At 40.0% G+C, this 17,478-nt stretch overlaps 1 protein-coding gene across 1 annotated transcript in view; it reads right to left on the reverse strand.

The window, feature by feature from the left end:
• LOC117505890 (latent-transforming growth factor beta-binding protein 4-like) overlaps positions 1 to 17,478 on the reverse strand; it is a gene marked incomplete at its 3' end in the record, with an annotated part of 211,270 nt that overhangs the window by 82,049 nt on the left and 111,743 nt on the right. Inside the window, 1 exon segment of the mRNA XM_034165425.1 lies at positions 8,600 to 8,713. Coding sequence (XP_034021316.1) covers positions 8,600 to 8,713 — 114 coding nt within the window.

The raw sequence follows: 17,478 nt of genomic DNA on the forward strand, positions 1-17,478 counted from the left end.
CTGCATTTAATCATTAGTGATCGATCTCTGCTCCCCTCCACAGCATGTCTTTTTCCTGGTTCTCTCCCTCAGCCCCAACCAGTCCCAGCAGAAGACTGCCCCTCCCTGAGCCTGGTTCTGCTGGAGGTTTCTTCCTGTTAAAAGGGAGTTTTTCCTTCTCACTGTAGCCAAGTGCTTGCTCACAGGGGGTCGTTTTGACCGTTGGGGTTTTACATAATTATTGTATGGCCTTGCCTTACAATATAAAGCGCCTTGGGGCAACTGTTTGTTGTGATTTGGCGTTTTATAAAAAAAAAATTGATTGATTGATTGACTGATTGATATAGGCACCGCCCACAGAGTATAATAGGCTGAAGCAGCTGTCAGTGCAGGGGGAGGGAGTGACAGGGAGCTCATCTCTCAGCCTTTTCTTTTCTCTCCTTTTCCCCTCCTCAACGTGTTGCTTCGTCTCCACCACAGGGCTCTCCTCTGCTTCTGAACCAGACCTCTTGGTAAGTCCTTGCCGCTGCCAATTTTATTTTAGGAGGCATACTGGAGCTTCTCTGCAAAAATATCCGGAGCTGGCCGCGAGTGAGAGACCTGCATGCAGCGCGCTAGCGTTTTTATACTGACCGCCGCCTATCGGGCATTTGGAACGCCGTTAACCGGGAGGTGGTGTTTAGAACAGCGTACTGTCTGCTAGCGCCGCCGTTTTGTCTGCCTCTGTCGCCGGTTAAAACGCCTTTGAGGATGCCGATGTGGGCTCTATCGCCGTTTTACAGGCCATTGGTTAGGGATACAACGCCGGCTGCCAATTACGGCGGTGTAAACTGCAGCACTACAGGAAGGGGCGGGATGATACGGCGATTAAAAAGTATCAAACACCGTTGTTCGCGTTGTGTCCGTCGTCAGGCCACTTCTCTGGGAGCGCTCCCGGAATTATTCAACATGCTGAATAATTTTTTCGACGATTCCCGGTGAAGCCGGAACCAAACCACGCCCCCGTGCGCCGGCGTTAACTACGGCGTTTGATCCCTAAAATGGCCCGGAGGGGGCAAAATCTCTGCCAGGACGCTTCCGGGAGAGTTGACCGTCTATGTGTAAACGGGGCTTTACGGACACGGCTTTCTAAGAGAACCACCCTATCTTCCAACATCACGCAGGATTTACGGAGGGTGTAAAGTATAATAAGTAAGGGACTTTGTGCACTAAGAAATTCAAAAATGTAGCCAAGCAAACACGAGCTAACCAATAATGGATAAGCTAACCACTCCTAAGGTTCACACAGACGCAGATAAATGAATTAAAATTCACAGCAGTTACACTGAAAAACTAACAGAAGTATTAAACAGGTAAAAAAGCAGCAGCTATAAAATACACTAAACAGTTAACTAACAGGAGTGTAAAAAATGAAATGAAAAATTATGAGAAGGGTCAGAAATAGCTAACGCAAGCTAACCGCTAGCGAAAATGCTAGCCGCTCCTAAGATTTTACACAGGAGTAAAAATTACTTAAAATTCACAGCAGTTCAACTGAAAAACGAACAGAAGTATTAAACGCGTAGAAAAGAAACAGCTATACAAAGTAACAATGAAGAGGGGAGGTGTCGAGCTAGCTAACGAATGCTAACTGGTAGCGATTCACAACAGGACTGTTGTTAAATAACATTCACAGTAGATACAAATAATAACCAGAAGAGTGCTAAACAGAAATAAAAGAAGCGTATACAACCGTGTGAAGTTCAGAGTGGCGTCACAGCAACAAACAATCCGTCAGAAGCAAGTTGCAAGTTGTTCAGGTCGCACAGTGTATAAATATCAGTGGCGTGAATAAAGTGCAGATCACACAGCATGTAAATATTAGCAGCATGAATAAATTACAAGTCACAGAGCGTGTAAATATTAGCGTGAATAAAGTACAGGTCGCAGAGCGTGTAAATATTAGCAGCATGAATAAAGTACAAGTCACAGAGCGTGTAAATATTAGCAGCATGAATAAAGTACAAGTCACAGAGCGTGTAAATATTAGCAGCATGAATAAAGTACAAGTCACAGAGCGTGTAAATATTAGCAGCATGAATAAAGTACAAGTCACAGAGCGTGTAAATATTAGCGTGAATAAAGTACAGGTCGCAGAGCGTGTAAATATTAGCAGCATGAATAAAGTACAAGTCACAGAGCGTGTAAATATTAGCAGCATGAATAAAGTACAAGTCACAGAGCGTGTAAATATTAGCGTGAATAAAGTACAGGTCGCAGAGCGTGTAAATATTAGCGTGAATAAAGTACAGGTCGCAGAGCGTGTAAATATTAGCAGCATGAATAAAGTACAAGTCACAGAGCGTGTAAATATTAGCAGCATGAATAAAGTACAAGTCACAGAGCGTGTAAATATTAGCAGCATGAATAAAGTACAAGTCACAGAGCGTGTAAATATTAGCAGCATGAATAAAGTACAAGTCACAGAGCGTGTAAATATTAGCAGCATGAATAAAGTACAAGTCACAGAGCGTGTAAATATTAGCAGCATGAATAAAGTACAAGTCACAGAGCGTGTAAATATTAGCGTGAATAAAGTACAGGTCGCAGAGCGTGTAAATATTAGCGTGAATAAAGTACAGGTCGCAGAGCGTGTAAATATTAGCAGCATGAATAAAGTACAAGTCACAGAGCGTGTAAATATTAGCGTGAATAAAGTACAGGTCGCAGAGCATGTAAATATTAGCAGCATGAATAAAGTACAAGTCACAGAGCGTGTAAATATTAGCAGCATGAATAAAGTACAAGTCACAGAGCGTGTAAATATTAGCAGCATGAATAAAGTACAAGTCACAGAGCGTGTAAATATTAGCGTGAATAAAGTACAGGTCGCAGAGCGTGTAAATATTAGCGTGAATAAAGTACAGGTCGCAGAGCGTGTAAATATTAGCAGCATGAATAAAGTACAAGTCACAGAGCGTGTAAATATTAGCGTGAATAAAGTACAGGTCGCAGAGCGTGTAAATATTAGCAGCATGAATAAAGTACAAGTCACAGAGCGTGTAAATATTAGCAGCGTGAATAAAGTACAAGTCACAGAGCGTGTAAATATTAGCAGTATGAATAAAGTTCAGGTCACAGAGGGTGTAAATATTAGAAGCATGAACAAAGTCAAGATCAATCAATCAATCAACTTTTTTTTTATATAGCGCCAAATCACAACAAACAGTTGCCCCAAGGCGCTTTATATTGTAAGGCAAGGCCATACAATAATTATGAAAAACCCCAACGGTCAAAACGACCCCCTGTGAGCAAGCACTTGGCAACAGTGGGAAGGAAAAACTCCCTCTTAACAGGAAGAAACCTCCAGCAGAACCAGGCTCAGGGAGGGGCAGTCTTCTGCTGGGACTGGTTGGGGCTGAGGGAGAGAACCAGGAAAAAGACATGCTGTGGAGGGGAGCAGAGATCGATCACTAATGATTAAATGCAGAGTGGTGCATACAGAGCAAAAAGAGAAAGAAACAGTGCATCATGGGAACCCCCCAGCAGTCTAAGTCTATAGCAGCATAACCAAGGGATAGTCCAGGGTCACCCGATCCAGCCCTAACTATAAGCCTTAGCAAAAAGGAAAGTTTTAAGCCTAATCTTAAAAGTAGAGAGGGTGTCTGTCTCCCTGATCTGAATTGGGAGCTGGTTCCACAGGAGAGGAGCCTGAAAGCTGAAGGCTCTGCCTCTCATTCTACTCTTACAAACCCTAGGAACTACAAGTAAGCCTGCAGTCTGAGAGCGAAGCGCTCTATTAGGGTGATATGGTACTACGAGGTCCCTATGATAAGATGGGACCTGATTATTCAAAACATAAGTAAGAAGAAGAATTTTAAATTCTATTCTAGAATTAACAGGAAGCCAATGAAGAGAGGCCAATATGGGTGAGATATGCTCTCTCCTTCCAGTCCCTGTCAGTACTCTAGCTGCAGCATTTTGAATTAACTGAAGGCTTTTCAGGGAACTTTTAGGACAACCTGATAATAATGAATTACAATAGTCCAGCCTAGAGGAAATAAATGCATGAATTAGTTTTTCAGCATCACTCTGAGACAAGACCTTTCTGATTTTAGAGATATTGCGTAAATGCAAAAAGGCAGTCCTACATATTTGTTTAATAAGATCACAGAGGGTGTAAATATTAGAAGCATGAACAAAGTCAAGATCACAGAATGTGTAAATATTAGGAGCGTGAATAAAGTCAAGATCACAGAGTGTGTAAATATTAGCAGTGTGACTAAAGTTCAGGTCACAGAGGGTGTAAATATTAGCAGCATGAACAAAGTCAAGATCACAGAATGTGTAAATATTAGCAGCATGAATAAAGCCAAGATCACAGAGTGTGTAAATATTAGCAGTATGAATAAAGTTCAGGTCACAGAGGGTGTAAATATTAGCAGCATGAACAAAGTCAAGATCACAGAGCGTGTAAATATTAGCAGCATGAACAAAGTCAAGATCACAGAGAGTGTAAATATTAGCAGCATGAATAAAGTCAAGATCACAGAGCGTGTAAATATTAGCAGCATGAATAAAATTCAGGTCACAGAGGGTGTAAATATTAGCAGCATGAACAAAGTCAAGATCACAGAGCATGTAAATATTAGCAGCATGAATAAAGTCAAGATCACAGAGCGTGTAAATATTAGCAGCATGAATAAAATTCAGGTCACAGAGGGTGTAAATATTAGCAGCATGAACAAAGTCAAGATCACAGAGCATGTAAATATTAGCAGCATGAAAAAGGCAAGATCACAGAGCATGTAAATATTAGCAGCATGAATAAAGTATAAGTCACAGAGCGTGTAAATATTAGCAGCATGAATAAAATTCAGGTCACAGAGGGTGTAAATATTAGCAGCATGAACAAAGTCAAGATCACAGAGCATGTAAATATTAGCAGCATGAAAAAGGCAAGATCACAGAGCATGTAAATATTAGCAGCATGAAAAAGGCAAGATCACAGAGCATGTAAATATTACAGCGTGAATAAAGTACAGGTCACAGAGCGTGTAAATATTAGCAGCGTGAATAAAGTACAGGTAACAGAGTGTGTAAATATTAGCAGCGTGAATAAAGTACAGGTCACAGAGCGTGTAAATATTAGCAGCATGAAAAAGGCAAGATCACAGAGCATGTAAATATTACAGCATGAATAAAGTACAGGTCACAGAGCAAATAAATATTAACAGCATGAATAAAGTACAGGTCACAGAGCGTGTAAATATTAGCAGCGTGAATAAAGTACAGGTAACAGAGTGTGTAAATATTAGCAGCGTGGATAAAGTATAAGTCACAGAGCATGTAAATATTAGCAGCATGAATAAAGTCAAGATCACAGAGCGTGTAAATATTAGCAGCATGAATAAATTACAGGTCACAAAGTGTGTAAATATTAGCAGCGTGAATAAAGTCAAGATCACAGAGCGTGTAAATATTAGCAGCGTGAATAAAGTCAAGATCACAGAGCGTGTAAATATTAGCAGCATGAATAAAGTCAAGATCACAGAGCGTGTAAATATTAGCAGCATGAATAAAGTCAAGATCACAGAGCGTGTAAATATTAGCAGCATGAATAAATTCAGGTCACAGAGGGTGTAAATATTAGCAGCATGAACAAAGTCAAGATCACAGAGCATGTAAATATTAGCAGCATGAAAAAGGCAAGATCACAGAGCATGTAAATATTAGCAGCATGAATAAAGTATAAGTCACAGAGCGTGTAAATATTAGCAGCATGAATAAAATTCAGGTCACAGAGGGTGTAAATATTAGCAGCATGAACAAAGTCAAGATCACAGAGCATGTAAATATTAGCAGCATGAATAAAGTATAAGTCACAGAGCGTGTAAATATTAGCAGCATGAATAAAATTCAGGTCACAGAGGGTGTAAATATTAGCAGCATGAAAAAGGCAAGATCACAGAGCATGTAAATATTAGCAGCATGAAAAAGGCAAGATCACAGAGCATGTAAATATTAGCAGCATGAATAAAGTATAAGTCACAGAGCGTGTAAATATTAGCAGCATGAATAAAATTCAGGTCACAGAGGGTGTAAATATTAGCAGCATGAACAAAGTCAAGATCACAGAGCATGTAAATATTAGCAGCATGAACAAAGTCAAGATCACAGAGCATGTAAATATTAGCAGCATGAATAAAGTATAAGTCACAGAGCGTGTAAATATTAGCAGCATGAATAAAATTCAGGTCACAGAGGGTGTAAATATTAGCAGCATGAACAAAGTCAAGATCACAGAGCATGTAAATATTAGCAGCATGAAAAAGGCAAGATCACAGAGCATGTAAATATTAGCAGCATGAATAAAGTATAAGTCACAGAGCGTGTAAATATTAGCAGCATGAATAAAATTCAGGTCACAGAGGGTGTAAATATTAGCAGCATGAACAAAGTCAAGATCACAGAGCATGTAAATATTAGCAGCATGAATAAAGTATAAGTCACAGAGCGTGTAAATATTAGCAGCATGAATAAAATTCAGGTCACAGAGGGTGTAAATATTAGCAGCATGAAAAAGGCAAGATCACAGAGCATGTAAATATTAGCAGCATGAAAAAGGCAAGATCACAGAGCATGTAAATATTACAGCGTGAATAAAGTACAGGTCACAGAGCGTGTAAATATTAGCAGCGTGAATAAAGTACAGGTAACAGAGTGTGTAAATATTAGCAGCGTGAATAAAGTACAGGTCACAGAGCGTGTAAATATTAGCAGCATGAAAAAGGCAAGATCACAGAGCATGTAAATATTACAGCATGAATAAAGTACAGGTCACAGAGCAAATAAATATTAACAGCATGAATAAAGTACAGGTCACAGAGCGTGTAAATATTAGCAGCGTGAATAAAGTACAGGTAACAGAGTGTGTAAATATTAGCAGCGTGGATAAAGTATAAGTCACAGAGCATGTAAATATTAGCAGCATGAATAAAGTCAAGATCACAGAGCGTGTAAATATTAGCAGCATGAATAAATTACAGGTCACAAAGTGTGTAAATATTAGCAGCGTGAATAAAGTCAAGATCACAGAGCGTGTAAATATTAGCAGCGTGAATAAAGTCAAGATCACAGAGCGTGTAAATATTAGCAGCATGAATAAAGTCAAGATCACAGAGCGTGTAAATATTAGCAGCATGAATAAAGTCAAGATCACAGAGCGTGTAAATATTAACAGCATGAATAAAGTACAGGTCACAGAGTGTGTAAATATTAGCAGCGTGAATAAAGTACAGGTAACAGAGTGTGTAAATATTAGCAGCGTGGATAAAGTATAAGTCACAGAGCATGTAAATATTAGCAGCATGAATAAAGTCAAGATCACAGAGCGTGTAAATATTAGCAGCATGAATAAATTACAGGTCACAAAGTGTGTAAATATTAGCAGCGTGAATAAAGTCAAGATCACAGAGCGTGTAAATATTAGCAGCGTGAATAAAGTCAAGATCACAGAGCGTGTAAATATTAGCAGCATGAATAAAGTCAAGATCACAGAGCGTGTAAATATTAGCAGCATGAATAAAGTCAAGATCACAGAGCGTGTAAATATTAGCAGCATGAATAAAGTCAAGATCACAGAGTGTGTAAATATTAGCAGCATGAATAAAGTCAAGATCACAGAGTGTGTAAATATTAGCAGCGTGAATAAACTGCAAGTCACAGAGTGTGTAAATATTAGCAGCGTGAATAAACTGCAAGTCACAGAGCGTGTAAATATTAGCAGCGTGAATAAAGTACAGGTAACAGAGCGTGTAAATATTAGCAGCGTGAATAAAGTATAAGTCAAAGAGTGTGTAAATATTAGCAGCGTGAATAAAGTACAGGTCACAGCGTGTAAATATTAGCAGCGTGAATAAAGTATAAGTCAAAGAGCGTGTAAATATTAGCAGCGTGAATAAAGTACAGGTCACAGAGCGTGTAAATATTAGCAGCGTGAATAAAGTATAAGTCAAAGAGCGTGTAAATATTAGCAGCGTGAATAAAGTACAGGTCACAGAGCGTGTAAATATTAGCAGTGCGAATAAAGTATAAGTCAAAGAGCGTGTAAATATTAGCAGCGTGAATAAAGTACAGGTCACAGAGCGTGTAAATATTAGCAGCGTGAATAAAGTATAAGTCAAAGAGCGTGTAAGTATCAGCGGCGTGCTTCAACACTTTGTCTTATCTTTGCTCTGTTTCCTCGTCACTTTTTGTCAGTACATACAGCTCTTAAAGGCAGTGACAGATGACCGTCTGGCTGTAACCATCTGTTTTCTATCCAAAACACACTCACGATTGATTAAGAAATGAAGTATAAGCTGTGTTGTGTTTCACTCTACACTCAGATTATGGGACGTGCAAACAGCAAAGTGGACTTAGACACAACAAATTAAATGTTTACACATTAGATTGTATGCTATAGATAGTCAAGATAGGGCCCAAAATGATTAACCTGCATCAAGGAAGACAATTTACAACACACAATAATTTTGATCTGTATGCTACACAACACTTATTTAATGACTAAAAAATAATTACACACATCAAAGTAGAACATATTTTTGATTCGTTGATTTATTGCTCTGAGGACTTTCACCTGTGCATGTGTTGCCCTGGAGCTTGTAACCATGGCGACAGACACAGTGGTAGCTTCCAGGAGTGTTCTGACAGTGACCGTTGGAGCACGGAGCATGTCGACACTCATCAATGTCTGTACACAAACCACAAGGACTGTGTCAGTTTAAAGTGTCAGTGTGTGTTACATATGCACTGTGTGTCATAAACAGTGTGTGATACAGTGTGTGACATATGCAGTGTGTGTTACATATGCAGTGTGTGTAACATATGCAGTGTGTGTTACATATGCAGTGTGTGTTACATATGCAGTGTGTGTAACATATGCAGTGTGTGTTACATATGCAGTGTGTGTTACATATGCAGTGTGTGTTACATATGCAGTGTGTGTTACATATGCAGTGTGTGTTACATATGCAGTGTGTGTAACATATGCAGTGTGTGTTACATATGCAGTGTGTGTTACATATGCAGTGTGTGTAACATATGCAGTGTGTGTAACATATGCAGTGTGTGTTACATATGCAGTGTGTGTAACATATGCAGTGTGTGTAACATATGCAGTGTGTGTTACATATGCAGTGTGTGTAACATATGCAGTGTGTGTTACATATGCAGTGTGTGTTACATATGCAGTGTGTGTTACATATGCAGTGTGTGTTACATATGCAGTGTGTGTTACAATCAATCAATCAACATTTATTTGATTTAATTTGACTACTGGCCTCTACTGGTGGTTGGCTCTCACTGCGGTATTGTATCACTTCCTGTTCCGGAGCACAGCGGTGTTTTTCTGTATCTGTTAGCTGTTTAATCTGCGCAGTTAGATTGATCTAGTTATCTAGATTACGATTTGTTTCCCAGTGTAATCTTCACGTGCCTTAACTAAAGCACTCCTTCTGCTGAATCACCTCTAAATTATTTACACATTATTCACTTTGTGTGTTTTTAGGAATCCGCTAGCTTAGCGTAGCTACTAGCTCTTAGCCGATTTAGCATGGCGGCTTCTCCTGTCTCACCCGCACTTTTCTGCTCTGGGTGTGAAATGTTTAGTTATTCCTCGGCCTCCTTTAGCAGTAACGGTACTTGTAATAAGTGTAGCTTATTCGTAGCTTTGGAGGCCAGGCTGGGCGAATTGGAGACTCGGCTCCGCACCGTGGAAAATTCTACAGCTAGCCAGGCCCCTGTAGTCGGTGCGGACCAAGGTAGCTTAGCCGCCGTTAGCTGTCCCCCAGCAGATCCCGAGCAGCCGGGAAAGCAGGCCGGCTGGGTGACTGTGAGGAGGAAGCATAGTCCTAAACAGAAGCCCCATGTACACCGCCAACCCATTCACATCTCTAACCGTTTTTCCCCACTCGGCGACACACCTGCCGAGGAACAAACTCTGGTTATTGGCGACTCTGTTTTGAGAAATGTGAAGTTAGCGACACCAGCAACCATAGTCAGTTGTATTCCGGGGGCCAGAGCAGGCGACATTGAAGGAAATTTGAAACTGCTGGCTAAGGCTAAGCGTAAATTTGGTAAGATTGTAATTCACGTCGGCAGTAATGACACCCGGTTACGCCAATCGGAGGTCACTAAAATTAACATTGAATCAGTGTGTAACTTTGCAAAAACAATGTCGGACTCTGTAGTTTTCTCTGGGCCCCTCCCCAATCGGACCGGGAGTGACATGTTTAGCCGCATGTTCTCCTTGAATTGCTGGCTGTCTGAGTGGTGTCCAAAAAATGAGGTGGGCTTCATAGATAATTGGCAAAGCTTCTGGGGAAAACCTGGTCTTGTTAGGAGAGACGGCATCCATCCCACTTTGGATGGAGCAGCTCTCATTTCTAGAAATCTGGCCAATTTTCTTAAATCCTCCAAACCGTGACTATCCAGGGTTGGGACCAGGAAGCAGAGTTGTAGTCTTACACACCTCTCTGCAGCTTCTCTCCCCCTGCCATCCCCTCATTACCCCATCCCCGTAGAGACGGTGCCTGCTCCCAGACTACCAATAACCAGCAAAAATCTATTTAAGCATAAAAATTCAAAAAGAAAACATAATATAGCACCTTCAACTGCACCACAGACTAAAACAGTTAAATGTGGTCTATTAAACATTAGGTCTCTCTCTTCTAAGTCCCTGTTGGTAAATGATATAATAATTGATCAACATATTGATTTATTCTGCCTTACAGAAACCTGGTTACAGCAGGATGAATATGTTAGTTTAAATGAGTCAACACCCCCGAGTCACACTAACTGCCAGAATGCTCGTAGCACGGGCCGAGGCGGAGGATTAGCAGCAATCTTCCATTCCAGCTTATTAATTGATCAAAAACCCAGACAGAGCTTTAATTCATTTGAAAGCTTGACTCTTAGTCTTGTCCATCCAAATTGGAAGTCCCAAAAACCAGTTTTATTTGTTGTTATCTATCGTCCTCCTGGTCGTTACTGTGAGTTTCTCTGTGAATTTTCGGACCTTTTGTCTGACTTAGTGCTTAGCTCAGATAAGATAATTATAGTGGGCGATTTTAACATCCACACAGATGCTGAGAATGACAGCCTCAACACTGCATTTAATCTATTATTAGACTCAATTGGCTTTGCTCAAAATGTAAATGACTCCACCCACCACTTTAATCATATCTTAGATTTTGTTCTGACTTATGGTATGGAAATTGAAGACTTAACAGTATTCCCTGAAAACCCCCTTCTGTCTGATCATTTCTTAATAACATTTACATTTACTCTGATGGACTACCCAGCAGTGGGGAATAAGTTTCATTACACTAGAAGTCTTTCAGAAAGCCCTGTAACTAGGTTTAAGGATATGATTCCTTCTTTATGTTCTCTAATGCCATATACCAACACAGTGCAGAGTAGCTACCTAAACTCTGTAAGTGAGATAGAGTATCTCGTCAATAGTTTTACATCCTCATTGAAGACAACTTTGGATGCTGTAGCTCCTCTGAAAAAGAGAGCCTTAAATCAGAAGTGCCTGACTCCGTGGTCTGTTGCTCTGTAAAAAAGCCCTCCGTAAAGCTAGGACATCTTACTACTCATCACTTATTGAAGAAAATAAGCACAACCCCAGGTTTCTTTTCAGCACTGTAGCCAGGCTGACAAAGAGTCAGAGCTCTATTGAGCCGAGTATTCCTTTAACTTTAACTAGTAATGACTTCATGACTTTCTTTGCTAATAAAATTTTAACTATTAGAGAAAAAATTACTCGTAACCATCCCAAAGACATATCGTTATCTTTGGCTGCTTTCAGTGATGTCGGTATTTGGTTAGACTCTTTCTCTCCGATTGTTCTGTCTGAGTTATTTTCATTAGTCACTTCCTCCAAACCATCAACATGTCTATTAGACCCCATTCCTACCAGGCTGCTCAAGGAAGCCCTACCATTAATTAATGCTTCGATCTTAAATATGATCAATCTATCTTTATTAGTTGGCTATGTACCACAGGCTTTTAAGGTGGCAGTAATGAAACCATTACTTAAAAAGCCATCACTTGACCCAGCTATCTTAGCTAATTATAGGCCAATCTCCAACCTTCCTTTTCTCTCAAAAATTCTTGAAAGGGTAGTTGTAAAACAGCTAACTGATCATCTGCAGAGGAATGGTCTATTTGAAGAGTTTCAGTCAGGTTTTAGAATTCATCATAGTACAGAAACAGCATTAGTGAAGGTTACAAATGATCTTCTTTTGGCCTCAGACAGTGGACTCATCTCTGTGCTTGTCCTGTTAGACCTCAGTGCTGCTTTTGATACTGTTGACCATAAAATTTTATTACAGAGATTAGAGCATGCCATAGGTATTAAAGGCACTGCACTGCGGTGGTTTGAATCATATTTATCTAATAGATTACAATTTGTTCATGTAAATGGGGAATCTTCTTCACAGACTAAGGTTAATTATGGAGTTCCACAAGGTTCTGTGCTAGGACCAATTTTATTCACTTTATACATGCTTCCCTTAGGCAGTATTATTAGACAGCATTGCTTAAATTTTCATTGTTACGCAGATGATACCCAGCTTTATCTATCCATGAAGCCAGAGGACACACACCAATTAGTTAAACTGCAGGATTGTCTTACAGACATAAAGACATGGATGACCTCTAATTTCCTGCTTTTAAACTCAGATAAAACTGAAGTTATTGTACTTGGCCCCACAAATCTTGGAAACATGGTGTCGAACCAGATCCTTACTCTGGATGGCATGGATCAGGTGACCCTGAACCATCCCTTAGTTATGCTGCTATAGACGTAGACTGCTGGGGGGTTCCCATGATGCACTGAGTGTTTCTTTCTCTTTTTGCTCTGTATGCACCACTCTGCATTTAATCATTAGTGATTGATCTCTGCTCCCCTCCACAGCATGTCTTTTTCCTGGTTCTCTCCCTCAGCCCCAACCAGTCCCAGCAGAAGACTGCCCCTCCTTGAGCCTGGTTCTGCTGGAGGATTCTTCCTGTTAAAAGGGAGTTTTTCCTTCCCACTGTCGCCAAGTGCTTGCTCACAGGGGGTCGTTTTGACCTTTGGGGTTTTACATAATTATTGTATGGCTTTGACTTACAATATAAAGCGCCTTGGGGCAACTGTTTGTTGTGATTTGGCGCTATATAAATAAAATTGATTTGATTTATTTATAAAGCGCTTTACAGCACCGACTGGTGTCCAAAGTGCTTAACATTAAAAACACAAATTTACAAAAATAAAACACATATAAAATAAAATTTTAAAACAACACATAAAAAAGAACATAAAAATAACAGAACATGTCACCTCCCCACTAAGTGTTAAAAGCCAGTTTAAATAAATAAGTCTTTAACTTAGATTTAAAAAGTGCTAGGTCAGGAATAGTACGTAACTCAAGAGGTAGCTCATTCCACAGTCTGGGACTACCTACCGCGAAAGCATGATCACCCCAGCGTTTATATCTTAACCTTGGAACATCTAAGTAAAGCTGGCCAGATGCCCTTAATGTCCTACTGTAGGTGCGCAAAGTTAACATTTCAGACAAGTAGGGAGATACAAGGCCATAAATAGCTTTAAAAACAAACATTAAAATTTTAAAATCAATTCTAAAACGAACTGGAAGCCAGCTACTCACTCATGTAGTTACATGCACTGTAACTCTGTACAGAGCACAGAGTTACAGCGCATGTTACATATACAGTGTGTGACATATACAGTGTGTGTGTTACATATACAGTGTGTTACATGTGCAGTGTGTGTTACATATGCAGTGTGTGACATATACAGTGTGTGTTACATATGTCCAGTGGTGGGCACCGTTCTGATAATCCGATAACGGATAATTATCGAAGATAATGTTTGCATTATCGGATTATCTTTTTAGATAACTTTAAAAAACATTATCGGACTAATTATCTTGCGATAAATTTTTGTCCAATAATTTATAGACCGATAACGTGGTAAATAAAGCTGAACAGCTACATTCATTCATTCATCTTCTACCACTTAGTCCAATTAAGGGTCATGGGGGGTTGGAGCCTATCCCAGCAGTCATAGGGCACGAGGTGGGGTACACCTAGGACAGGACGCCAGTCTGTCGCAGGGCCACAAACAGTCAAACAAACACAGACACACCCACACACACACACCTACGGACAATTTTTTAAAGATTCCAATCCACCAAACCCGCATGTCTTTGGATGTGGGAGGAAACCGGAGCACCCAGAGGAAACCCACGCAAACACGGGGAGAACATGCAAACTCCACACAGAAAGGTCACGTGAATTGAACCCACGACCCTCTCGCTGTGAGGCAACAGTGCTAACCACTAAGCCACCGCGCTGCCCTGAACAGCTACAAACATTTATTGAAAAAATCAGTTGAGCACCTACCTGTTAAATGTTTCGTAGCTGATATGTAGTTCTACCCTCTGCAAAACAGAGAAGAGCTGCTTTACGAAAAAAAACACTCTATCCTCTGTAGACTGTAGAACTAAAAAAAAAAAAATAATTTCTCTCAACCCCATACTGATAGGCGGGCAATATCACCCAAGTCATCCAGAGGCATACATTTTTAACTTATGGTTCAACTTTTAACCAAACTAATGTCGGACAAGTTATTTAAATTAATGTCATGTCTGAAGTTCTATAAAGTGAAAATATCAGATATATGTTTTAGTTTTAAAGTAATTTGCTAATTTTTATGGTTGTAGTGTGGATATATGCTCTGCCCAGCAGTGCATTATGGGTAGGATTGGGTAATCTCACTATGTTCACGACATGAGAAATGCATTTGAAACACTCTGATCAGGCTCTACGGACAACAGCATTAAACTCGAATGCCTAAAACTCTCGTGAATATATTCTCTGGGTTTATAGATGTTGTTATTGTGTCTGTGTTTATTAAATTCCACGCATCTTAAATGTAGCAGACACAGATTATCTGGAATTTTGTTTTGGCAAGTTTTCAAGGTCTCTACTGCCATCTCCTGGCCAGTAGTGTTCATTCGCCCTATTGACGTATCCCATAATCCCTTGCGTGCTAGAGAGTTGCTGCAGTCAACAACATATACAGAATCAACACGATAACAGCTGTAAATTAATATTATACTACAAAAATATATTTTTATGCTTTTCGTCACGTTAATAGGAGACTGCTGCATGATACTCTGAAAACTTGCTAAAACAATTATAACAAATAATCTGTGTCTGTTACGTTTAATCTGCGTGGAATTTAATAAACGCAAACTGAATTTCAGACATATTATATATATTAGTCTGGAACAAAGAGGACAAACATTGTTGTAAAGAACAATAATCAAGACGATAAAGAGCAAACTTCACTTTCCTCCAGAACATGATCAGGAAGTGATTGTAGCTCACAGCAGCTCCCACTGAAAATAACGGAGAGACAGACTGTGATTCTCACGTTTACATAAAATAAACACAATAACAATGTCTATAAACCCAGAGAATATATTCACGAGAGTTTTGGGCAAAATATAAAAATAATTTTATGTTGCGATGTTAATGGTGTTGTCTGTGTGCAGTGGTTAAAGTGCAGCGTGATCAGAGTGTCTCAATGCAGTTCTCACTGTTACTGAGATCTCACAGCGCGGCGACCTCTCCGAGGTTTTGCGGGATGTGAAACGTCAATAGGGCGAATAGCCAACATTTATGTGTCAAGACAATATTGAGTGCATGTTTAACAATATAATAAAACGTGCACACAATATAATAAAACATGTGCACATTCTCTCCACATGCAAAACATTTTGCGATGAGCTGCACCTTAAACAGAGAGAAAAACAGAATCAGGCATCAGAAAGACAAGAAATACTGAAGAATTTGTCAGCATTAAACAACAAGAAAAACAGAAGAAATACTAAGGTGATCGCCGGCCACTAGCCCTAAACTTCACTAAAAGACCAAGAATTTAGGTAAAGTTGAGGCAGCGGCACACTGCGTTTACTAATAAATGAATTAAAAGAGTAAAAAGCGTAAAACAAAACTGTACCAGTATGCTAGCCATAGGAAAGGGAAAATAAGTGCGTCTTAAGTCTGGACTTGAAAGTCTCCACAGAATCTGACTGTTTTACTGACGCAGGGAGATCATTCCACAGAACAGGGGCACGATAAGAGAAAGCTCTGTGACCCGCAGACTTTTTATTCACCTTAGGGACACAAAGTAGTCCTGCACCCTGAGAACGTAAAGCCCGGGCCGGTACGTAAGGTTTAATTAGGTCAGCTAGGTAGGGAGGTGCCAGTCCATGAATAATTTTATAGGTTAGTAGCAGAACCTTAAAATCTGATCTCACTGGGACAGGAAGCCAGTGAAGAGATGCCAAAATGGGTGTAATGTGGTCGAACTTTCTGCTTCGTGTCAAAAGTCTGGCTGCAGTATTTTAAACCAATTGGAGAGCCCTAATGCTAGACTGCAGTAAACCAGAAAATAGAACATTGCAGTAGTCCAATCTAGAAGAGATAAAGGCATGGATCAGGGTCTCAGCATCAGCCATAGACAGGATGGGACGAATCTTTGCTATATTTCGCAGGTGGAAGAAAGCAGTCCTAGTAATATTTCTAATGTGGAGGCCAAAGGACAATGAAGGATCAAAAATTAGCCCAAGGTTCCTCACTTTGTCAGTGTGATGTATGACACACGAGCCGAGGCTGAGCGTTAACTGGTCAAATTGATGCCCATGTCTCACTGGACCAAGAACCATCATTTCAGTCTTATCAGAGTTTAAAAGTAGGAAGTTGGCATATATAACTGAGTATCATCTGCATAGCAGTGAAAGGTAATCCCAAAACACCGCAATATGTGCCCAAGGGGTGCTATATAAAGGGAGAAAAGCAAGGGGCCTAAGACAGACCCCTGTGGAACCCCAGATTTCATGTCACTAAGGTCAGAGGTACTGTTACTGTACAAAACACAGTGAGAACGACTGTTCAAGTATGACGTCAGCCATGCAAGGGCACTCCCAGTAATCCCAAAATGATTTTCCATCCTATCAAGTAGAATATGATGATCCACTGTATCAAATGCAGCACTGAGATCTAACAGCAACAGAACCGTAGTGGTGTCTGAATCCATTGTAAGCAGAAGATCATTCACCACTTTAGTGAGAGCCATCTCTGTGGAATGATATTTTCTAAAACCAGACTGCAGTGGCTCAAAGAGATTATTCTCAGTAAGATAGTCCACGAGCTGCCGTGACACCACTTTTTCCAGAATGTTAGAGAAAAATGACAGATTTGATATCGGACGATAGTTTGTCAATACACTAGGGTCAAGATTAGGTTTCTTAAGTAATGGTTTAATCACTGCAGATTTGAAACATTTAGGAACAGATCCAGAAGTTAAAGAAAGATTAAAAATTTCCAGCACAGTCGGCCCAAGAGTGGGCCACAGGTCCTTAAACAGTTTTGTTGGTA

Source organism: Thalassophryne amazonica, unplaced genomic scaffold (genome assembly GCF_902500255.1).
Source record: "Thalassophryne amazonica unplaced genomic scaffold, fThaAma1.1, whole genome shotgun sequence".
Taxonomy (NCBI): Eukaryota; Metazoa; Chordata; class Actinopteri; order Batrachoidiformes; family Batrachoididae; genus Thalassophryne; species Thalassophryne amazonica.